The sequence below is a fragment of the Ranitomeya variabilis genome, chromosome 1 (assembly GCF_051348905.1).
Source record: "Ranitomeya variabilis isolate aRanVar5 chromosome 1, aRanVar5.hap1, whole genome shotgun sequence".
Lineage (NCBI taxonomy): Eukaryota > Metazoa > Chordata > Amphibia > Anura > Dendrobatidae > Ranitomeya > Ranitomeya variabilis.
The window spans coordinates 758219271-758243436 of NC_135232.1; the positions used below are offsets into that span (position 1 = coordinate 758219271).

The 24166-nt window shown below is 43.6% G+C and overlaps 1 protein-coding gene across 2 annotated transcripts in view; it reads right to left on the reverse strand.

The window, feature by feature from the left end:
• ARHGAP45 (Rho GTPase activating protein 45) overlaps window positions 1-24166 on the reverse strand; it is a 175749-nt gene that overhangs the window by 11015 nt on the left and 140568 nt on the right. For both annotated transcript variants that reach the window (XM_077271361.1, XM_077271352.1), the window contains 9 exons: window positions 21029-21213; window positions 20818-20921; window positions 11959-12039; window positions 11756-11833; window positions 11044-11213; window positions 9837-10025; window positions 9523-9660; window positions 9005-9228; window positions 883-1105 (listed from right to left, as the gene is read on the reverse strand). In XM_077271361.1, the coding sequence (XP_077127476.1) occupies window positions 883-1105; window positions 9005-9228; window positions 9523-9660; window positions 9837-10025; window positions 11044-11213; window positions 11756-11833; window positions 11959-12039; window positions 20818-20921; window positions 21029-21213 (1392 nt within the window). The remainder of the gene's footprint in view (window positions 1-882; window positions 1106-9004; window positions 9229-9522; window positions 9661-9836; window positions 10026-11043; window positions 11214-11755; window positions 11834-11958; window positions 12040-20817; window positions 20922-21028; window positions 21214-24166) is intronic.

Consider the following 24166-nt stretch of genomic DNA (forward strand, 5'->3'; position numbering starts at 1 on the left):
TAATGTGTGGGGACGGAGCCTCGTGTGGTAATGTGTGGGGATGGAGCCTATGTGTGGTAATGGGGTGGGGGGCGGGATTATGTGTGGTAATGGGGTGGGGGCGGGATTATGTGTGGTAATGTGGTGGGGGCGGGATTATGTGTGGTAATGTGGTGTGGGGGCGGGATTGTGTGTGGTAATGTGGTGGGGGGTGGGATTATGTGTGGTAATGTGGTGGGGGGCAGGATTGTGTGTGGTAATGTGGTGGGGGGGCGGGATTGTGTGTGGTAATGGGGTGGGGGGCGGGATTGTGTGTGGTAATGTGGTGGGGGGCGGGATTGTGTGTGGTAATGTGGTGTGGGGGCGGGATTGTGTGTGGTAATGTGGTGTGGGGGCGGGATTGTGTGTGGTAATGTGGTGTGGGGGCGGGATTGTGTGTGGTGATGTGGTGTGGGTGCGGGATTGTGTGTGGTGATGTGTGGGGGCGGAGCTACTGTGCAGGGGGCGGGATTAGCGAGTAATCACGATGCCTCTTATATATATAGATATATATTGCCTAAAATACATAGGAATTGTGTCATCTTTAACTTTTTAGCCCTTTTAGAGATCATACACTGCATACACAAGCACAATTATCTGTGCTTTTCTTTACAGTAAAGAAAAGTTTGCTCTCTTGACTTCCAATAGGTGAGTGGGTACTTATGGATAGTTTAGACAAGAGCTTCTCAAACTTTTCCCACTGAGGCCTCATCAGACACACCAAAATGATGTCTTGGACTCACAGTTTGAGAAGCACTGGAGCCTTTCCCTTTCATACTCTGAATATGCACAGCAAATGCAATGTAAACTTAGCCCAACAGTTATACATCAAAGAAATCCAACAGGTTTATGGAAAAAGCTTACGTCATTGATCCTTGATAACTTATCCATTGTTATAGGATTCTCCTCGAAGATCTTATCAAAGAAGACAATTAGTGCTTCCACAATTCGAGCTTGGTGAGGATAATCCACCAGAGATGACAAAGAAACAGTAGCATCTGTGGGACGTGGTCGCATCAGTGCAGGCCCAAAAACGATACCAAGGTTGCTGGGGCTCATCTTATTGATTTGCTCTTGCTCTGAAACTCTAGAAGTGAAACAAGGTTAAAGTTTTATTCCCAACTCCAAGATCCTATCCCAATATGTAGTAGATGGTGGCCCGATTCGAACGCATCGGGTATTCTAGAATATGCATGTCCACGTAGTATATTGCCCAGTGACGTAGTATATTGCACAGCCACGTAGTATATTGCCCAGCGACGTAGTATATTGCCCAGTGACGTAGTATATTGCCCAGTGACGTAGTATATTACCCAGTTACGTAGTATACAGCACAGAGCCACGTAGTATATTGGCCAGTTACGTAGTATACAGCACAGAGCCACGTAGTATATTGCCCAGTTACATAGTATATTGCCCAATTCCGTAGTATATTGCCCAGTGATGTAGTATAGTGCCCAGCCCACGTAGTATATTGCCCAGTTACGTAGTATATTGCCCAGTTACGTAGTATATTGCCCAGTTGCGTAGTATATTGCCCAGTTGCGTAGTATATTGCCCAGTGACTTAGTATATTGCCCAGTGACATAGTATACAGCAGAGAGCCACGTAGTATACAGCACAGAACCACGTAGTATATAGCACAGAGCCACGTAGTATATTGCCCAGCCACGTATGTCACAGGTTAAAAAATAAAAATATACTCACCTTCCGAGGGGTCCCTTGTAGTTCTGTCGCCTGTGTTCGGTTCAGGCAGCAGCTTCCGGTCCGAGGGTGTGATGACGTCGCGGTTACATGACCGTGATGTCACGGCAGGTCCTTCTCACGCAGGGCCTGCGATGACGTTGCGGTCACATGACTGTGACGTCACGGCAGGTCCTTCTCGCGCAGGCGCGCAGGGCCTGCGATGACGTCGCGGTCACATGACTGTGACGTCATGGCAGGTCCTTCTCGCGCAGGGCCTGTGAGTACGTCGCGGTCACATGACTGTGATGTCATGGCAGGTCCTTGTCGCACACCAACCTTAGCACCGGAACCTGCCGCTTGCATGGACCGGTCACCGGAGCGTCGGAAAGGCGGCGGAAGGTGAGTATATAATGATTTGTTATTTTTTTTTAATTATTTTTAACATTAGATGTTTTTACTATTGAGGCTGCATAGGCACACAGGGTTAATAGCGGCAGTAACGAAGTGAGTTACCCGCGGTATAACGCGATCCGTTACCGCTGGCATTAACCCTGTGTGAGCCGTGACTGCGGGGAGTATGGAGCAGGCGCAGGGCACTGACTGCAGGGGAGTAGGGAGGGACTAGTCGGACTGTGGCCGTCGCTGATTGGTCGCGGCAACCATGACAGGCAGCTGGCGAGACCAATCAGCGAATGAATATCCGTGACGGAAGTTGCCGACAGAAAGACGGAAGTACCCCTTAGACAATTATATACAGTTATATGAAAAAGTTTGGGCACCCCTATTAATCTTAAGCTTAATGTTTTATAAAAATTGTTTTTTTTGCAACAGCTATATCAGTTTCATATATCTAATAACTGTTGGACACAGTAATGTTTCTGCCTTGAAATGAGGTTTATTGTACTAACAGAAAATGTGCAATCTGCATTCAAACAAAATTTGACAGGTGCATAAGTATGGGCACCTCACCAGAAAAATGACATTAATATTTAGTAGATCCTCCTTTTGCAAAAATAACAGCCTCTAGTCGCTTTCTGTAGCTTTTAATGAGTTCCTGGATCCTGGATGAAGGTATTTTTGACCATTCCTCTTTACAAAACAATTCCAGTTCAGTTAAGTTTGATGGTCGCCGAGCATGGACAGCCCTCTTCAAATGATCCCACAGATGTTCAATGATATTCAGGTCTGGGGACTGGGATGGCCATTCCAGAACAGTGTAATTGTTCCTCTGCATGAATGCCTGAGTAGATTTGGAGCGGTGTTTTGGATCATTGTCTTGCTGAAAGATGTAGATGTAATATAGTTCTATGTCACTAACTCCATGTACTGGATGACAGTAGCTTAGGTATCCATGGTTACGACCACTCAAGTAGTTAGTTATTTTTTAGTGGTCAAAACCATGGATACCTAAGCTACTGTAATGCCCTGAACATGAGGTAAGCACATAGCGAATCATAAGAACTATACTACATTTCTAATTGGAGGTAATTGCTAATATTATTATTATTTGTACACCTACTACATATTGGGATAGGATCTTGAAGATGGGAATAATGTGTTTGGTGATAGTTAATATATCATATATTAATAATGATAAAATTCATAAGCTATGTAATATTCTCGTTTTTAAGTTACGGTACCAATATGTACTTCTCTCTGGTAAACTTGGGGAAACAGTTCTCATAATCAAAGTGGTGTGCAAGTTATTTTACTGTTTAGTGGCCTGTGTAACCTCTATAGAAATCAATGTATCTTAGAATGAGGCTAGGGCTACACGACAACATGTCGTGCGACACAAATCGCAGTGACACATCGCAACATTAAATGCAATAATTTCCTATGGTGTCACATTGCTACATGCAACATACTGAGACACAAGGTCAGAAATCTTTCCAAATGTGTTGAATGTCACCGTGTAGCCCCAGTCTAAGGCCAGAGTCACACTAAATGTATGAAAAATCGGTCCGAGTCTCCCTACCAAGAGTGTAATGCACGAGTGTAATGCGAGTGTCATGTGAGGACAATCTGATTTTTCCCACCTAGCATCCGATTTACATCGGAATGCAGTGTGATTGCTATCCGAGTGCAATGCGATCTTAACATCTTAACATGAGCTTTTACATAGAGCAATTCTCTGTCATGTACATATCATTTCAAAGGAAATATTCGTCGAAACACACTTATACATACATGTATATCTATACAGTTGTGCTCAAAAGTTTACATACCTCGGCAGAATTTTAGCTTTCTTGGCCTTTTTTCAGAGAATATGAATGATAACACCAAAACTTTTTCTCCACTCATGGTTAGTGGTTGGGTGAAGCCATTTATTGTCAAACTACTGTGTTTTCTCTTTTTAAATCATAATGACAAGTATGTCTTACGAAAATGAATGAAAAAAAGGGTGAACTCAAAAACTTGCTAACAATATTATTGTATCTTTGGCGTATTTGGGACCCCAATTGGGCCCACCTATGTATAATCTTTAAGTGTGTATGCATTATAATCTCTTGTGTGCCTGATTACACTGTCCCTGTATAAACACTGATAGTTGATATTTGACATCTGACTTTTATGTTCATTATCGTGTTAACCCTCCTTGTCAGATTTACATTAACAGTAATAATACATGCCAATCTGTCCTCCTGTTTGTCCTTTTGCCTCCTGTCAGGCTGTGAATAGGAGCTTAGGGAGAGCCATCACTAACCATTCAACCACTAACCATGAGTGGAGAAAAAGTTTTGTTATCAATCATATTCTCTGAGAAAAGGCAAAGAAAGCAAAAATTCTGCCGGGGTATCTAAACTTTTGAGCACAAGTGGGTGTATATATATATGCGCGGGAGCAATTTTGGTAACCAGCAGAGGGAAAGCTGATGGCTGGGGGCTGATGTTTATAGCCTGAGAGGTGGGTAACACCCATGGAGCTTCCCATGCTATTAGTTTCAGCTCACAACTGTATACTTAGCCTTTACTGGCTATTAAAATGGGGAACCCTAAAAAAAAATGACATAGGGTCCCCCTATAATTAATAACCAGCAAAAACTATGCAGACAGCTGCGGGATGATATTAATAGCCTAGGAAAGGGCCATGGACACTGGCCCCCCAGGCTAAAAACCATCAGCTCTCAGCCGCCCCAGAAAAGGCAATTTTGGCACTTAGCCTCACTCTTCCGACTTGCTCTGTGGCAAGTGGGGTGATAGTTGGGGGGGGGTTGATGTCACCTTTGTATTGTCAGGTGACATCAAGCTCCGAGGTTAGTAATGGAGAGGCTTCAATAAGATGCCCCCATTACTAACCCCGTAGTCACATTGTATGAAAACACAGACACCCAGAAAAAAGTCCTTTAATTGAAAGAATGACACATACTCCTTTAATAATCTTAATTAAACCATACTTACGACCTCGCCCATTCCTCCCGATGCCCTTGTCATCTGCAAAAGAGTTAAAAAAAGCAAACAACAATATTCCTCACCTTTCCGCAGAGATGCTGCTAATCCATTTGTCCCACGATGGGTCTAGCACTGCTACATCTAGATGGCAGGCTGCATGGTTGCATGATGCAACTATACAGCCTGTCATCCAGCAGAGAAACTGAGCAGCGTGTCTCCCTGTGAACTCTTATTACCTATCTGATGGCACCGCGAGCGTGAGAAAGTTCTCTTGCTCGCTATGCCGTCAGACAGGTCCTGCGAGTTCACAGCCAATGAACTCACTTCACCTTTCTGATGACAATGCAAGTGCCGTGGGTCCTTCGGTTCAAATCCCACCAAGGACAACATCTGCAAGGAGTTTGTATGTTCTCCTTGTGTTTGCTTGGGTTTCCTCCGTATTCTCCGGTTTTCTCCCACACTCCAAATACATACTGATAGGGAATTTAGATTGTGAGCCCCAATGGGGACAGTGATGATAATGTCTGTAAAGCGCTGCGGAAATAGACAGCGCTATAGAAGCAAAGCATAATAAATAAAATAATCAGTTTATCCAGAAGTTGACATTGTGCAGAGTGCCCACAGATAGAGAAATTAGGGTTCTGGATGATTCACAATCTGATTCTTCATTCTTCTGAAGATAAGGAGTCAAAGAAGTTAAACTTATCCAATATGGGAAAAACTATTCTAAGTGTATTCGGGCAATCCAGTCAGAGGACCAGGAGATGAGCAAATCTCTACTTCTATGGGGTCTATGGTCTTCAAAATGAATGACTACTTCTCAGCTCTAATATCCACTGAGTGAAAGCTTTTGCATAAAGCGCAGGTTCTTGCAAAAGGATTCAAGCTAATGTATCCTATTAAAGGTGCAGTCAGACCACTGTATAAATTGATCCAAGATCGGATCGCAATGCTTGGACTGGCCGCTGCTCTCCTGACTCGAGTGTGACAGCTGCTTAGAAATATATAAATCTGACACGCTGGGGTTGAGAGACCCATCGGCCAGTTTGTGCATTGCTGTCTGATCTCAGTCTAATTTATACAGTCGCCTGACTGCGCCCTAAGAATTAACAGAATTTCAAGTGTCTAATGGGGACAACCCCGTTTTCAGTTCCTGGACAGTGCTGCCTAAATCCAGAAATCTTTCAATATCTCTTGAATCTCTGAGGAAATCCTTTAGTGAACTTAATTGCAACCAGGGTCAGTGCCAGATGTCTAGTGTTCTGTTCCCTATAGGAAAATCCTCTGACTGTGGATGCAGTGTCTATTTCTTGGAAATTCAGTGTGGCATATGTGTTCCCTCCAATTACCAAGATTCTGAAATTGATGCCCAAGATTCAACAGGACCAAACATCAACAACTGCAATAAAACCTTACTGTTTACAGCAACGTCTAGACTTGGACCTAAAGTTGTAAGTCTGGTAGTCCGTGAGACATTCCTAACGCTAAAAAACATTTGCGGTCCTCCATTTGAACATCTGGAAAGCGTTTCTTTACAGCATCTATCTCAAAAAGTATTTTTTCTACTGTCTGTAATAGCCGTAATGGTTTTTGAGTGCCAACCTTTAGGTTCTTGTGAACCCTTTGTTTCTGTTTTTGCAAACAAAGTTTCTCTTAGATTTCTTCCACAATTTAGACCAAATATTTCATTTTTTGTGAATATTAACCAACTTATTTCATTTTCTGTCCTTTTAGCAAGTTCTACGCCTGGGTCCTGTCCTGGTGTTTTAAGATTTCTATTGAAACAGATGCATCTTTTAGGAAAGATGAGAACTTGCCTCTGTCTGTGGTTGATCTCAATAGAGGTAAAAAAGCCTCCATGTCTTCTTTTTTCCACTGGACTCTATTTGCAGTGCTTACGTACTGGCCGGGCTTCCCTTGCCCATAGGTATTTTGACCCATTCTCCTAGAGCTGCTTCCACTTCTTTTAGTGAACATTCATGTGTTTCCATTGAGCAGATTTGTGGTGCACCGTCCTGTTCAGCTCCAAATACCATCATCAGTCATTACAGACTACAGAATAAGTATTTGGGGCAGATTTCCCTTGGGAGGTCTGTTCTTAATACTATGGTTAGTGTTCCTCACTGGAATGCTTGCCATATCCACACATGATGAGCGCTGTAAGGTATGCAGGGAAAGTTATGTTTTAAAATATAAATGTGAAATGTCATATCCTTCACAAGAACTCTGTGCAGACCTGGCTCTACATGCCACTTTTCCCAACGAAACATATAATGTCCAAACATTCAGGGTAGTAGGCCCCAGAGATAGGTTAAAACTTTTTCATTTATTCCGTCAAATTAAATAGATTTGTCTTGCTTGATAAAGGTCATATAGCTGAAATGTTTGTATGTTTATTGTGTTGCGCATGTTTTCCCTTAGTCACATCAGCAGCACAAGACGCCCTCCCCTTTTGCTAGTTAGCCAGTATTAAACAATTATACAATGAGATGGAGGGGGGGATGAAGTCATAGAGGGTGATTAAGGTGCATACGTGAGAAATCTAGTGTAAACACCTTACAAAATATTGAAACTATCATGCGACTTGGTTTGAACAATTGATCATGTGTTCTGTTGTCGGCTTATCTACCCATTGAGCCACAGGAACTACACCTCTTTTCTGGGTGTTTATTGTATGCTATCCTTGTATTAGTCTTTTCAAATTAACAGGTGTTTTCATTTATATGCCCTATCACCTTCTGGGTGCGGCTACATATACTTTTCCCCTGCTGGTATTTCTTGCTGGTGATATTCTCATTTGGATGTCCTGTCATTGTTTATGCCAGCCAGTGAAATACCATCTAGGGATTATCTGTCTGCTGATTATGCTTTTCCCCCTGCACCTATCTTGTGTTTTTGTTTAAGAAGAAAATGGCATACTCTCAAGCAGTATGTACCTTATCTTCTCATTCTCTTTGTGGTAATTTGTTTTAACTCACTTTGGGATTTCTTTCTACCTCTTTACTCCTTCCCTTATGTAGGTAAATCACACTCTGCCCTACCCTCGGGTTCCTTAGAAGGAACGTGAAGCGCTCAATGTGCTTTCAGGCAGCATAGGTTTGAGTAGCCATAGTTTAGACTGTTGTTAGAGCTATTCCAGCTGACGTAGGAACCTCTAGGGATTGCGGGGTCAGAATCTCTAGTCTGTACAGGAACCGGCTTGGTCAGTTGTAGTTTTTAGTTTCCCATGTGAGTTGTTACACAATCATAACAGCGACTTTTGGCGTTTATACACCATTTTTGGCCAGCTAAACCAATATGTGTGCAGCATGGGCAGGACGAGGTATGGTTATGCACACTCGTCATATTCATAAACTCCACTAAATAGGGGTAACTTACTACAGAAGTGTACGCCAGCCCCGGGATGCATCTGATTCATTAAGTGGTGCATGCCACTTAATGAATCACGTCAGTGTGCTCAAGTGAGTGCTGCATTAAGACTCATTAATGAATCGCACCCATGGGGTCTTTTTTATGGGCACTGGCATAATTGAAAGTTCCACCTTTCCTATCAGTTCACGGGGCAAAGAACTTTCCCATATGTTATGCAGAGCTGACAAGACTAAGGGAAAACAGATTTACATTCTAAGCCAAAACATCATCATTAGGCCACATTCACAGGTTCAGTATTTTACCTCAGTATCTGTAAGCCAAAACCAGGAGTGGAACAATCGGAGGAAAGTATAATAGAAACATGTAACCATTCCTGTATTTATCACTCTCTCCTGGTTTTGGCTTACACATACTGAGGTAAAATACTGACCAATTACTGAATGTGGGATTAGGGTAACACATGAGATGGAAATGCATTAAGATCTGTGATAAAAATATTCTGGACTTTTTATTTTACTCCTGTACCGAAGACATACCTGCACAAATGCTTTATTAAATACTGCAGTGTGACTCTGTTCTCAAAGGGCAGGTCCTGTAGCAGTTCCTTCAGTCTCTCCGCCATGGCCAGGGCGTCTGGCTCTGTTTCTGCCCCTTTGTCCTCAAGTCTGGATGCTTTGCCACTTTCACAATCACGAAGACTTTCTTTTGCAAGGCCCATTAGACCGTTATAAAGACGGAATGGCATCAGAGGCTCAGGGAGCTGAGGAAGTCAATATATATACTGAAGCGGGTTATTAAAAGTTAGTGAACCTGCTTGTCATGAACATTGCTTTGTAGTGAGGCAACTAGCAGGAGAAATAACAATAATGGAACTCATTTGAGAGAGCTCTTTACCTACAAACAGTCTCTGAAACTGAAGATGGACTTTTACCCTCTAGTTTTCCTTGAAGGCTCAAGTATAAGATTGGTTGCGCTAAACTTGGCTTTGTAATAGTGGAAAATGAATAAAAGAGGACCCTGAATAATGAAAAAAGGATGTCTAAATATACATCACCTGGCGAAGATAGAGCTTCAGGACATTGCTCAGATCATGTGGTGAGGCCTGAGAAAGTTCAACTAACTCCTTCCCATTTTCAAATGCTTGACATAGCTTCTCCACCCGAGTCTTTACCCCGTTCACACGATATATACCCTAATAGACAATCGAAGGTGATCATCGCATCAGTACATTTTAGTATTTATATTAAAACCAGCAACATATGAAACAGACATTTCTACTAATATCTTATGTTACAACAGCTAAATAAAGAAGGTATATTTATGTCTTTTAGATGTAAAACGTAAAAATCTTCATCTGATTATCGTCACCTTCATGGTTAATGCTCGAGCTTCTATCTCCGAAACACACTTGCGTACGAGAAAAGGCACGTGATCTGGAGATCTCATCGCCGCCTCTGAGAAGTTCCTGCCAAACAAGAGTAATCGTCCTTGCAATTTCTTGTGACCACACTGTATTGCCAGGGTTTCCAAACACTTTTTGTGGCAAGCAAGGGAACACTGAGCAAAAAACAGAGAAACATGGGGTGTTTGCAAGGAAAAAAGACTATTCCATTTACTTTACTCTTCTAACATGAAACAAATCTTGTAATATTTAGACATTATCTCCAACTGTTAATAATCTTTTCCTAATGCAAGATTAAGGAAGCATTCACAGAACGCAACCTGTTTTACTGAAAAGTTCCTCTGCCAACTACATGATCAAGAAGGGAGCAATCTATGATCAGCTGTTATGGCTGGAATTATTGCCAGTTTTATGACAAAGTTTTTGTTGTTCCACCCCAAAAAAAATTACGAACTTTGCACTTTTTATGACCTCTCCTGTGTGTTGTGTAAAAAAATGCACGAAAAAGAGCATGTGATTCCTGACTTAGTACTTATTCCATGGATAGCACTTGTATGAGAATATTGGACATCTGAATAAGTCCTAAAGGTGGGTTCCTACACTTTAGATACACTGTCAATTTGCTTTTGGAAAATCCACTGAGTATTATAGTAGCAGTCATATGGATGAAGTGCCATGAAATCTCATTTGCATGCAGAAATGAAAATCTTCATCGAAAATTGAGCTAGCGAAATTTTACAGTGGCCTCCACTGCAAATTGCTTACTACAAGGAGTTGTTCGCTTTCAGGAAGGTGGACCCAAAGTGCTGTAACATACCTAAAATAACAAACATAGCATGTGCTCACCCACCCTGCGTCTAGTGCTAGCTCTCAATCACGGCTGATACGATGCATCGCCGCTGCAGCCAATCACTGAGCTAAGTGGTTCGTGCTGTCTACCTCAACACAAATGATTAGCTTGGTGACTAGCTACAGCGGTGATGCGAGCTGTTAATGTGTCATCACTGCTGCATCAAAAATATCAAGACCGGAGCAGCGTCGGAGAGCCAGTGCTGGACCCAATGAGGGTGAATTCTTACTGTGCTTTTTATTTTAGGGTCCACTTTCCTAATAAATTTCAGCTCCTTTAAATAGAAAAAGGTTCTTATCTCATTTTCCAATCTCTTTTCTTACCTCCTCACATTCAGCTCCTTGGAAGTACACATAACTGTTACATTCACGGCATTTGCTTGGTGTCCGCAATTTGCGTAGCCTGTGTGTCCGAGCTGCTCGGGATAAGCCAACATTACGGAAAGGACCACTAGAGATAGGAACCTCCAAAGAAGAAGGCAGCCCATTAACGTCTGCAGAATTTAAAAAAATGTTTTTCTTGTTAAGTGCTGATACCATTAAGGTCTCGAAGATTCAAATGTTTTTATATTTGCACAATATTTATGACAATTTATTTTAAAAAGGGGGTTGTTGTGTGCTCTCTAAATCCTATGCAGAACAGGAGTGCTGCCTGAAAATTCCTGGGGTTTGTGATAAAATATTGGTAAGTATGCATATGTTCTGGTAATTGCCGATCTAAATGTAGGTGTTATACTAGGTTACACCTAGTTGCACCAATAAAGAGCAGCTGAAAAGCTGTATATTTCCAGTGGGAACACATATGGATTTCAGAAGTGACAACCAATATAGCTGCCCTTTGTGTTGTTACCTTTGCAAAAATGGCTGTCCCAACTAAAACAACAAAATCTTAATTTCTGATTTCATAAAATATGAACTTGTTAACATTTTAATTGGAAACCTGCTTTAATTTATGATTCAGTCCTTAGCTACCAATAATCATATTTGTAGTAAAGTATAGTGTAAAGCACTGTAAGCCAGGGAAGATATTGATAACCTTGCTCTAGTGAAGAAAGTCTTTTATTTTCATCATCTCCTCTGGGTGAAATAGGTTGGATCGGTTTTTCCGGAAAGCCTGTACCAATAAAACACACATTTATCATTACTTGAAAAGAATGCCTGCTGGATGATTCAGATTTCATGGCACAGTCGTATATACATATTGTGGGTATTACTTTATCACGTGCCATTGTTTAGTACCTGTCGATTCCTTGCTTCCAGCCAGGTCCCCCTCAGTCAGAGCGCTGGGCCAGGACTTATGTACTTGATGGCCTTTTCCTCCTGATAAAATTATAAAAGGAGAAAACCTGTTCACTTAAAACACACAAAAAGACCCCTTTATACTCTTTTGGAGTACGAATGTTCATCACCATAAGGCCGGGTCACACTTGCGAGCTCAATGCAAGAAACTTACATGAGTCTCTCACATCAATACCCAGCACTGCCGCCGGCATTCGGGACTGGAGCATTCAGCCGCATGCAGCCGCATACTCCAATCCCTAGTGCCGACGGCTGTGCCGGGTATTGATGCGAGAGACTTCTCGCATTGCACTCGCCAGTATAACCCCGGCCTTAAGGTGTCTATACACATTAGATAACTGTAGGCCGAGCCTGACAACTGTAATGGGGCCAGTCAAAAATTTACCTCATATGTATCAGAATATACCCACTCTCTCCTGACAGCAGATGTCAGAGGATGGAAGGATCAGGCATGTTGGACATTTGTAGTCAAGGAATATAAGACGCCACCAAACACGTCTTAATTCCTCCCAACCATTGAGAACGCATGCTTTATCAAGCGTGGATGTAAGAGGTTGAAGTTGTAAGAAAGCAAAACAAACTTGGTGAGAGTTGCTTACAAGTCTGAAGTCTGTGGTGTTCATAAGACATGATCTGCATACATATATCTCATGTCTATGGTCTATGATATTAGGATAGGCCATCAGCATTTAATAAGTGGCAGTTCAACTCTCTGACAACCATCAGAACTGTACTGGAGTTGTTCTATAGATAGGTCCTCACTGTATATTCACTGAAAAATCCTTTTCTAGTTAACATGAACCTTCTTACCTAACAATTCATTCTCTTCAGATGAATATGCGTACATAATGGCCCTTTATTCATCCAAATCGGTGTGAATAATCCCAGTCTTGATGAGGGGACATGGTGGAAACATTAAGAGGTGTCTGACAAGTGCCGTTCGCCTACGTGAGCCTGCACACAAATCTTACTCCAGTCAGTGATTAGAGTAAGATTTCTGGAGGAAGGAACGCCATAGCTCGATATGAATTAGACATGCTGTGGCATCACGCTCCTATCCCACCCCAGCTCCTCTCATTTTGACGGAGCTGGATGAAATTGTCGTGAAAATGCCAAAAGTCGCAAAATTTTTCCACAACTCCACGTTTCAATGCGATGTACACTATAGACTCAAACACTTTGCCAGCTATTCTTACATACATCCTAGTTTGTCAGTGGTTCACAAAGGTTTCCACTGTAATAATTGACACATGATGACTTATAGAATGTGTCCTTAGAAAAAAAGGTCAGGAATTCTTAGGATTTACTCTGGACAATTTTAAGATCCAATCCACTGCATTGTGCACTATGACCCATCGTTAAATCAGGAAATCATGCAAAATAACCTCAGGTGTTTGTCCTGAACCTTGAGTTTAATGTAAATCCCTAAAAAATGTCATGGTCCTAAAGGTTTTTAAAGGGGTTGAACAATAAATTACTGGTGTGTTTTATTGCAGAGAGCTCAAGCTCAAAGGCCAGGAGCAATCTTAAATAAGGTAACCATAAAAGTCTGCAGTCACTGTGTGACTGCAGAATAGCAAATAATGATAGAATGCGTGCGCACTCTGTCTTGATTCCACAGTGTTGCCATTGTGAGTGGGCAGTCATGTGACCACCCACTAGCACCATTAATACTCGGGGTTTATGTCAGGATTCAACAATCTGCAGTCACATAGAGTGGGATCTCCTGTGGGATCAATACACAGCACGTATCATCCAGCTATTAGACACAGTCCCTTTCCCTTATGGTGGGCTTATGTTGGGCAGTATTTATCATTTGTCAACTTTTTCTTGCCACAAAAACATTTCCACTTTTTTAGTGTCCTTCTAGCTGGCCAAAATGTGGTATAAAGGTAGATTAGATTTTTATGACAACAATTAATTTTTCCTTGCCGGAATGGCAAAACAACTGGTTAACCATACCTCCCAACCGTCCCGATTTCAGCGGGACAGTCCCGCTTTGGCACCGGGGTCCCGCTGTCCCGCTTCGGGCATTTAAAATCCCGAATTTGCGGCCGCCGGTGAAGCCCCGCCCACTTCCGGGACGTAGAGAGAGCCAGCCTGTTTTTTTTTTTTTTTTATAAAAGCTGCCTCCTGACCGCCCGCGCAACACCCCCCCCCCCTCCCGCCCCCTGTGCGGCGCTGCCACGCTGAAGGAGAGAGCCTGCAGCAATCAAGAAGAAAGGTCAGCGATTCACTACCTCTGGCTGTGTGTGCACGGAGCTCCGGCTTCTGCTCTTAGCTGCTATCCCGGCAGAGAAGGAGAGACGGGGGAGGTGCCGGGATAGTGCAGAGCTGTGAGCAGGAGACTGAAGACTTCAGCAGAGAGCTGCACATGGACATCAGCCGCCCCTGCATCACAGAGGAGATTGTGTGTGTGTGATGTGTGTGATGGCTGCGTGTGTGTGTGTGTGATGGCTGCGTGTGTGTGTGATGGCTGCGTGTGTGTGTGATGGCTGCGTGTGTGTGTGTGATGGCTGTGTGTGTGTGATGGCTGTGTGTGTGTGATGGCTGTGTGTGTGTGATGGCTGCGTGTGTGTGATGGCTGCGTGTGTGATGGCTGCGTGTGTGATGGCTGCGTGTGTGATGGCTGCGTGTGTGATGGCTGCGCGTGTGTGTGTGTGTGTGTGATGGCTGCGTGTGTGTGTGATGGCTGCGTGTGTGTGTGATGGCTGCGTGTGTGTGTGATGGCTGCGTGTGTGTGTGTGTGTGTGATGGCTGCGTGTGTGTGATGGCTGTGTGTGTGTGTGTGATGGCTGTGTGTGTGTGATGGCTGCGTGTGTGTGATGGCTGCGCGTGTGTGTGTGTGTGTGTGATGGCTGCGTGTGTGTGTGATGGCTGCGTGTGTGTGTGATGGCTGCGTGTGTGTGTGATGGCTGCGTGTGTGTGTGTGTGTGTGATGGCTGCGTGTGTGTGATGGCTGTGTGTGTGTGTGTGATGGCTGTGTGTGTGTGATGGCTGCGTGTGTGTGATGGCTGCGTGTGTGTGTGTGATGGCTGCGTGTGTGTGTGTGTGTGATGGCTGCGTGTGTGTGTGTGATGGCTGCGTGTGTGTGTGTGTGATGGCTGCGTGTGTGTGTGTGATGGCTGCGTGTGTGTGTGTGATGGCTGCGTGTGTGTGTGATGGCTGCGTGTGTGTGTGATGGCTGCGTGTGTGTGTGTGTGATGGCTGCGTGTGTATGTGTGATGGCTGCGTGTGTGTGTGATGGCTGCGTGTGTGATGCATTTGTGTCAAAGCTGCATGTGTTTGTGAGCTGCGTGCGTGTGTGAGCTGCGTGCGTGTGTGAGCTGCGTGCGTGTGAGCTGCGTGCCTGTGTGTGAGCTGCGTGCCTGTATGTCATTATACAGTATGGAGCATCATGTGTGGTCATTATACAATATGGAGCATCATGTGCGGTCATTATACAGTATGGAGCATCATGTGCGGTCATTAGACAGTATGGAGCATCATGTGCGGCCATTATACAGTATGGAGCATCATGTGCGGTCATTATACAGTATGGAGCATCATGTGTGGTCATTATACAATATGGAGCATCATGTGCGGTCATTATACAGTATGGAGCATCATGTGCGGTCATTAGACAGTATGGAGCATCATGTGCGGCCATTATACAGTATGGAGCATCATGTGCGGTCATTATACAGTATGGAGCATCATGTGCGGTCATTATACAGTATGGAGCATCATGTGCGGTCATTAGACAGTATGGAGCATCATGTGCGGCCATTATACAGTATGGAGCATCATGTGCGGTCATTATACAGTATGGAGCATCATGTGTGGTCATTATACAATATGGAGCATCATGTGCGGTCATTATACAGTATGGAGCATCATGTGCGGTCATTAGACAGTATGGAGCATCATGTGCGGCCATTATACAGTATGGAGCATCATGTGCGGTCATTATACAGTATGGAGCATCATGTGCGGTCATTATACAGTATGGAGCATCATGTGTGGTCATTATACAGTATGGAGCATCATGTGTGGCCATTATACAGTATGGAGCATCATGTGCGGTCATTATACAGTATGGAGCATCATGTGTGGCCATTATACAGTATGGAGCATCATGTGCGGCCATTATACAGTATGGAGCATCATGTGCGGCCATTATACAGTATGGAGCATCATGTGCGGTCATTATACAGTCTGGAGAATCATGTGCGGTCATTATACAGTCTGGAGCATCATGTGCGGTCATTATACAGTATGGAGCATCATTTGCGGTCATACAGTATGGAGCATCATGTGCGGTCATTATACAGTATGGAGCATCATGTGCGGTCATACAGTATGGAGCATCATGTGCGGTCATTATACACTATGGAGCATCATGTGCGGTCATACAGTATGGAGCATCATGTGTGTTCATTATACAGTATGGAGCATCATGTGCGGTCATTATACAGTCTGGAGCATCATGTGCGGTCATTATACACTATGGAGCATCATGTGCGGTCATACAGTATGGAGCATCATGTGTGTTCATTATACAGTATGGAGCATCATGTGTGTTCATTATACAGTATGGAGCGTCATGTGTGTTCATTATATATTATGGAGCGTCATGTGTGGTCATTATATATTATGGAGCGTCATGTGTGGTCATCGTACAGTATGGAGCATCATGTGTGGCCATATTTTTTTGTTTATAATTATTGTATATGAAACAGTGTGATCGGCAGTACTAAATGGGTGTGGTTGGGATGTGGATATGGGTGTGACTAATTATGAATGGGTGTGGTCAGAGGCGTGGCCTAAAATTTGCCGCGGCGCGCAAAGCGCGCCGCAAACTTTGTCCCTCTTTCCCATCTTCAAAAGTTGGGAGGTATGGGTTAACAGTTATTGTAAACCTTGTAGTGCTGGAGTCCTGGGTTCAAATCCCACCCAGGACAACATCTGCAAGGAGATTGTATGTTCTCCCCGTGTTTGCGTGGGTTTCCTCCGGGTACTCCGGTTCCTCCCACATTCCAAAGACATATTGGTAGGGAATTCAGATTGTGAGCCCCATCAGGGACAGCGATGATAATGTGTGCAAACTGTAAAGCGCTGCGGAATATGTTAGCGCTATATAAAAATAAAGATTATTATTATTATTGCCATCTTCTGCATCTCAGCCACTCATTTTGTGAACAGATTACTCATTGAAAAATGAACAGCCTAATCATGATTCCTCCATTTTTATGCACCATAGTCTTGTGAGATACAGAATCGTACTATACTTCAATTTATCTCCTGACCAGAAGGATGCTTCATTTTGTCAGGAATTGTTTCTTTTCTTTATGGTGGTATTTTTCACCTACAAGTTGAATCTTCTAGAATACGATACGATACACTTTTTTGATCCCGAGGGAAGTTATGGTATTACAGCAGCATTACAAACAGCATTTCAAACATTACAACATTACAAACAGCATTACATAAAGTAATTCCTAGACACAGATCAGTACTTAAATCTTAAATCTCTGATCACTGCTATTAGTGCACCAGCCATAGGTCATTGTCGTCTTTCACCCTTAGGAAATTGTTATATACCCCCATAGCAGTTGGCACAAACGATTTCCTCCTTTCTCCTTCTTGCACCTAAGTAGAATTAGACGGCTGCTGAATGTGCTCTTCTGCTTCAAGAACAGCTCGTATAGTGGGTGTGTATTATTGTTCATTATAGCCCTACACTTCTTCTGAATCCTATTTTCCACTACTTCCTCAAAGGAGTCAAGATGGAGGCCAACAGCCGCGCTTGCCTTCTTGATAAGTTTGCTGAGCTTATTAGCGTCAGCTACTCGCACACTACTGCCCCAGCAAATGATAGCAAAAAAGATGGCCCTTGCCACAACGGACTGGTAAAACACTTCGAGCATTTTACTGCACACATTGAAAGACCTGAGCTTCTGTAGAAAGTACAGTCTTCTCATTCCCTTCTTGTAAGCCTTCTCCTTCATTTGAGTTTACTGTCAAGGTGAACCCCCAAATATTTGTAGCTCTCAACCATCTCCACCACCTGGCCAGCAATAGTAATCAGTAAGTAATCATCCTTTTTCCTTCTATAACTCGCCACCATCTCCTTGGTTTTCTTCACATTTAGTTCTAGACAGTTAGTCTGGCACCAATCCACAAAGTCAGAAACCACCCTTCTATATTCCTCCTCCCCCCGGCCTCCCACAATGCCCCCTATAATCACTGAGTCATCTGAGAATTTTTGGAGGTGACAGAGATCTCATTTATATTGAAAGTCAGCTGTATACAATGTGAAGAGTAAGGGCGACAGCACTGTACCCTGAAGGGCTCCAACACTGCTCCGTACACTGCCAGATACCACCTCCCCCATCCTTACAAACTGCAGGTAGTCGTTTATCCAATTCACCATCCCCTCATCTACCGCTATAGCAGTCAACTTATTACATAGTAAGGGCGGCTGTAAGGTATTGAAAGCACTTGTGACGTCAAAGAACATGGTGCGCACTACAGTTCCATCATTGTCCAAGAATGAATGTACTGTATGTAGCAGAGACACTACCACATCATCCACCCCCAATCTCTGCTGGTACGCAAACTGTAGGGAGTCATTGTAGGCCCTCACCCTCAGGCACAAGTAGGTAAGTACTATTCTCTCCAGCGACATCATAGCATGTGATGTTAAGGCCACTGGATGATAGTCATGTAGGGAAGTCGGAAAGGTGATCTTGAGAACCGGCACCAGGCAGGTGGTATTTCACAGCATTGGTACTCTCTGTAATTGTAGGCTCCTGTTAAACAGGAGTTGGAAGACAGTACACAGTTGGTTTGCGCACGCTCTGAGGACACGTGGACTGAGGCCATCAGGCCCAGCTGCTTTGCCAATGACTAGTTTACTAAACTTTTCCCTCACATCGCTTGACGAGACAGAGAAAGCAGACAGTTTATCCCCCAAAGTAAATGCTGCAGATCGTTCCCCTGCTCCATCCCCTATTCCTGAGGACACTGCGCATGTGTCTGTGAATCTGTTGAAAAACTTGTTCATTTCATTAGCCATGGGCAGAACCACTTCCCCACGCTTCGGCCGTGTCTTAAACCCAGTTAGTTGCTTCATGCCCGACCACACCTCCATTGAATTGTTGTGGGACAAATTATTTTCTAGTTTAATTGGGAACACCTCACAGGCATTCTTAATTTTCCCTTTTAAGTCCCTTTGTATCAATTTCAGTTTCTTTGCATCCTTCATTTTAAATGCCAGTTTTTTCTTGTTTAGTAAGTGTTTCAATTCTTTTGTAATCCAAGGCTTGTTATTTGCATAACATCGAATCTTTTTAACTAGTACTACAGTATAAGTACAAAAATTTATATAATCAGTTACTCTCCCGACAATATCATTTACATCATCATGCTCTCCCCTGTCTCATATCACCTCCCAGTCTGTGAGCAGTCTTGCAGGGCCTCCTCAGCTGCTGGGGACCACCTCTTGATTGGTTTTATAGTCTCTGGTTGTTTGCTGACAACTGGTATGAGGTTGTGGTCAGATTTCCGGCGCGGGAAGGGGGGAATGGGGATAGGCGGACGATGAATAGGCGTCTTTACCATTTGCATAGAGGGGATCCAGTATACTGTTGTCCCCTGTTGCACATTTAGCATATTGATAGTAATAAAGTGCATTTATATGACAATTTATGTCACTGAACTTTATCAATGTGCCTCTTAAACCCAACTCCTTAATCCAGTGTTGGTATAAAATGCCCATACACCTTAGATATCAGTTGGCTGAATGCTCATTTAGCCTACTGCCATCTCTCCCATAGCCATGAAAACCTCTGCTCAGCCCTCGTGGCTTAAGGCCATGTGCACACGTTAAGTATTTTTCGCGTTTTTTTCGCGTTTTTTCGCTATAAAAACGTGATAAAAACGCGAAAAAAATGCTTACATATGCCTCCCATTATTTTAAGTGTATTCCGCATTTTTTGTGCAAATGTAGCCTTTTTTTCCGCGAAAAAATCGCATCGCGGAAAAAAAAGCAACATGTTCATTAAAATGCGGAATTGCAGGGGATTCCGCACACCTAGGGGTCCATTGATCTGCTTACTTCCCGCACGGGGCTGTGCCCACGATGCGGGAAGTAAGCAGATCATATGCGGTTGGTACCCAGGGTGGAGGAGAGGAGACTCTCCTCCACGCACTGGGCACCATATAAGTGGTCAAAAAATAAGAATTAAAATAAAAAATAGCGATATACTCACCCTCGATGTCTTCCCGCCTCCACTGCATGCTGTCGCTTCGGTTCCTGTAGCTGATGTGCGGCGAAGGACCTTGCCGATGACGTCACTGTCCTGTGATTGGTCGTGAGCGGTCATGTGACCGCTCACGTGACCGTGACGTCACGGAAGGTCCTGTGCGCACAGACCAGCTATAGGAAGACGAACGGACGCCGCTGATGAGATGTCTGGGTGAGTATAAGCATTTTTTTATTTTTTTTATTATTTTTAAACATTCTATCTTTTACTATAGATGCTGCATAAGCTGTATGTTTGACAAGTGTGACCAACTTGTCAGTCAGTTTTCCAAGCGATGCTACAGATCGCTTGGAAAACTTTAGCATTCTGCAAGCTAATTACGCTTGCAGAATGCTAAAAAAACGCGAAAAAAACGCAAAAAAAAAATGCGGATTTCTTGCAGAAAATTTCCGGTTTTCTTCAGTAAATTTCTGCAAGAAATCCGCAACGTGTGCACATACCCTAAAACTTGTAAAGAATGCTTTCTGAGTGACCTTATCTGCCATCTCACCTCTCCTCTCCACAGATCGTTCCTCTCCTGGAGTATCTTTAGTTTCTCCAGACAGAAAATCCTTTGAACTCAAACTTGACTTCCTGTTTCGAATGCATGGTGACCTACAGATAGCAAAACAATATTCAAAAGATATTGATATCATTATGTAAAACTTAGTGGATGAATAATGTACAATCAGAGAAGATACAATACAATTTCATAAACTGACATCTGTGGTGTGTATGGCTGGAAATCATAGGACGTTTCAGGCTCTGCTCCAGCTCCAAGTTGTCTAACATATGATGCGTACTGTTGTCCCAGGTCATATAATTTACTGCTCTCACATAAAGTTTGGAACCCAACTGGCAATGGTGCTGTTTCCATGTGCATGCTCTGATAATAGGAGATGGTCGCCTGGAGAGACATGGGAAAAATCAATCAGTTTAATGTCCATTATGTCCCTTGTAGATAGTGAGTCCTCGCGGGCAGGGCCTTCTCACCTACTGTACTAGTCGTGACTAGTGTTGAGCGATACCGTCCGATACTTGAAAGTATCGGTATCGGAAAGTATCGGCCGATACCGGCAAAGTATCGGATCTAATCCGATACCGATACCCGATACCAATACAAGTCAATGGGACTCAAGTATCGGACGGTATCCCTGATGGTTCCCAGGGTCTGAAGGAGAGGAAACTCTCCATCAGGCCCTGGGATCCATATCAATGTGTAAAAGAAAGAATTAAAATAAAAAATAGGGATATACTCACCCTCCGACGCAGCCTGGACTTTACCGCCGTAACCGGGAGCCGTTGTACCTAAGAATGCGCGCTTGAAGGGCCTTAGATGAGGTCACTGCGCTCTGATTGGTCCGTAGCGGTCGCGTGACCGCTACGCGACCAATCACAAAGCAGTGACGTCACCTAAGGTCTTTCAAGCGCTTGAAATACCTTAGAAGACGTCCGCAGCTTCTGATTGGTCGCGTAGCGGTCGCGTGACCGCTACGCGACCAATCACAAAGCAGCGACGTCATCACACCGCACACAGGCGACAGAACTACAAGGGTACCCTCGGAAGGTGAGTATATGTTTATTTTTGTATTTTTTAACCTGTGACATACGGGGCTGGGCAATATACTACGTAGCTGGGCAATATACTACGTGACTGGCCAATATACTACGTGGCTGGGCAATATACTACGTGGCTCTGTGCTGTACACTACGTCGCTGTGCAATATACTATGTGGCTCTGTGCTGTATACTACGTAACTGGGCAATATACTACGTCACTGGGCAATATACTACGTAACTGGGCAATATACTACGTGGCTGGGCAATATACTACGTCACTGGGCAATATACTACGTAACTGGGCAATATAATACGTCACTGGGCAATATACTACGTCACTGGGCAATATACTACGTAACTGGGCAATATACTACGTGGCTGGGCAATATACTATGTGGATATGCATATTCTAGAATACCCGATGCGTTAGAATCGGGCCACCATCTAGTACTGTATATTTGGCTAATTTTGTAATATTCTCCATATAGTCGAGGACAAACTTTTCCTCTAGTTTCTTGAGTTTATACAGGGACGGGAGGGGAATATTTGGTTAGGAAATATGAATAGAAATATATATTCTTAAGATTGTGAACCACTGTACTAGACCGCTGGCGAGCCCGTGCTTTGCATTCGCTTAATTAAACCAGTTTGATTTCAGGGTGTAATAAGGTAACGGCGCCCGATTCAGACGGGCACGCCAACAGCCAAATTCCCTTAAAGTAAATAGCAGAAACAGTTATCCTGGGTGCCCAGCTGTCAAGCACAGTGGATATAGTCTTCTGGAAAAATGTTTGTTTCATGTGTTTTCTTTGTGCGTTTCTCAAAACCAAGTAGGAATATCTTTGTTCCTAAGTAAAATAGTTACTGACACCCTCGGTGCATGATTTATAATTGTTCCAGCATAAACAATCTAATTACTCAATGAACAGGCAGCATTTTGCTTGTTTAGTATAATACACCCCATAGTCCTCCACGTAGTATAATATACACCATAGTCCTCCACATAGTATAATTCACCCCATAGTCTAGCAAGAAAATGGAAAACATCAGCTCACCCAACTGAGGCCAGGGATCCGAGGCACGGACAGGTCAGCAGTGCAGCAGGAATATCCTGCTGCTGGGGTCTGAAATGTGTCTGCCAGTGTGATTTCCCCTCTATAGGGTTAGTGGCTACTATGCTGTTATAATGGATTTTAAGAATTTTCAATAAACATTCATTTTATGGAATTTCTGGAGCTGAATCCTTTTTTTCTTCACTCGACACCCCATAGTCCTCTATATAGTATAATGTGCTTCATAGTCCTCCATATAATATAATGTGCCTCATATCCCTCCATATACTTTAATGCGCTCCCCATAGTCCTCGATATAGTATAATACACTCCCCATAGTCCAAAACAACCCCATAGTCCTCCATATAGTATAATACAATCCCCATATCCTCTCTACATTATAATGCACCCTCCATAGTCCTCCATATAGTACAGTGCACTCCTCATAGTACAATACACCCAATAGTCCTTCATATAGTATAACGCATTCCCCATAGTCCTCGATACAGTATAATGCAGATCCCATATAGTACATATAGTATAATGCAACCTGTAACGGGGTCTACCATGCTGGAGTACCTCTTTCAGTACCACCCCGTGTTTCAGGATGTCCACTCTGCTTTGGCTGGAGTCTGAATGAAGGACCCTGGCTGGAATTGCTTGGTTACATGGGTGCATATAAAAGATCACTGCTTCTCCACGTATTTCCAGTGTGACAACGCTTTACTCACAGGACACAGAATATATCACAGATACAGAGGGCAGGCCAATTGAAAAGCGGCAGGCCAGACATACATTACAATAGCCGCAGGTGGCTGGAGCCTGCCGATATTTACTGTGGGAATTACAAAGGTGGGGGAGGTCAGAAGGGGGATATCTTGTCCCCTCTGCCCAGGGGCGCAGCCTGTGGGCTGATGCATTAGGGACATGCATCTCACATGGAACCTATTATACACACATATAACTGCACAACATATTCTGGGTACTGGGGGTTCCGTAACACAACCCATAGTCCTCAATAGAGTATAATGCAGCCGCCCCTTAGAGCATAATGCTGCTGTCATGTCGGACGCTGTTCATACCAGGGCGTTCGACAGACAGCGGTAATTCTGCTTTTGTCCACTATGTGCTCAGTGGCGTCGGCTAGATTTTATCTAGCTGGTCCGGGGTTAATTTAGCTGGTGCTCGGATTGGAAGCTGGGCCACGCCCACTGCCTTTAAATAGTTCTTCTGAACATTGGGCGTCGC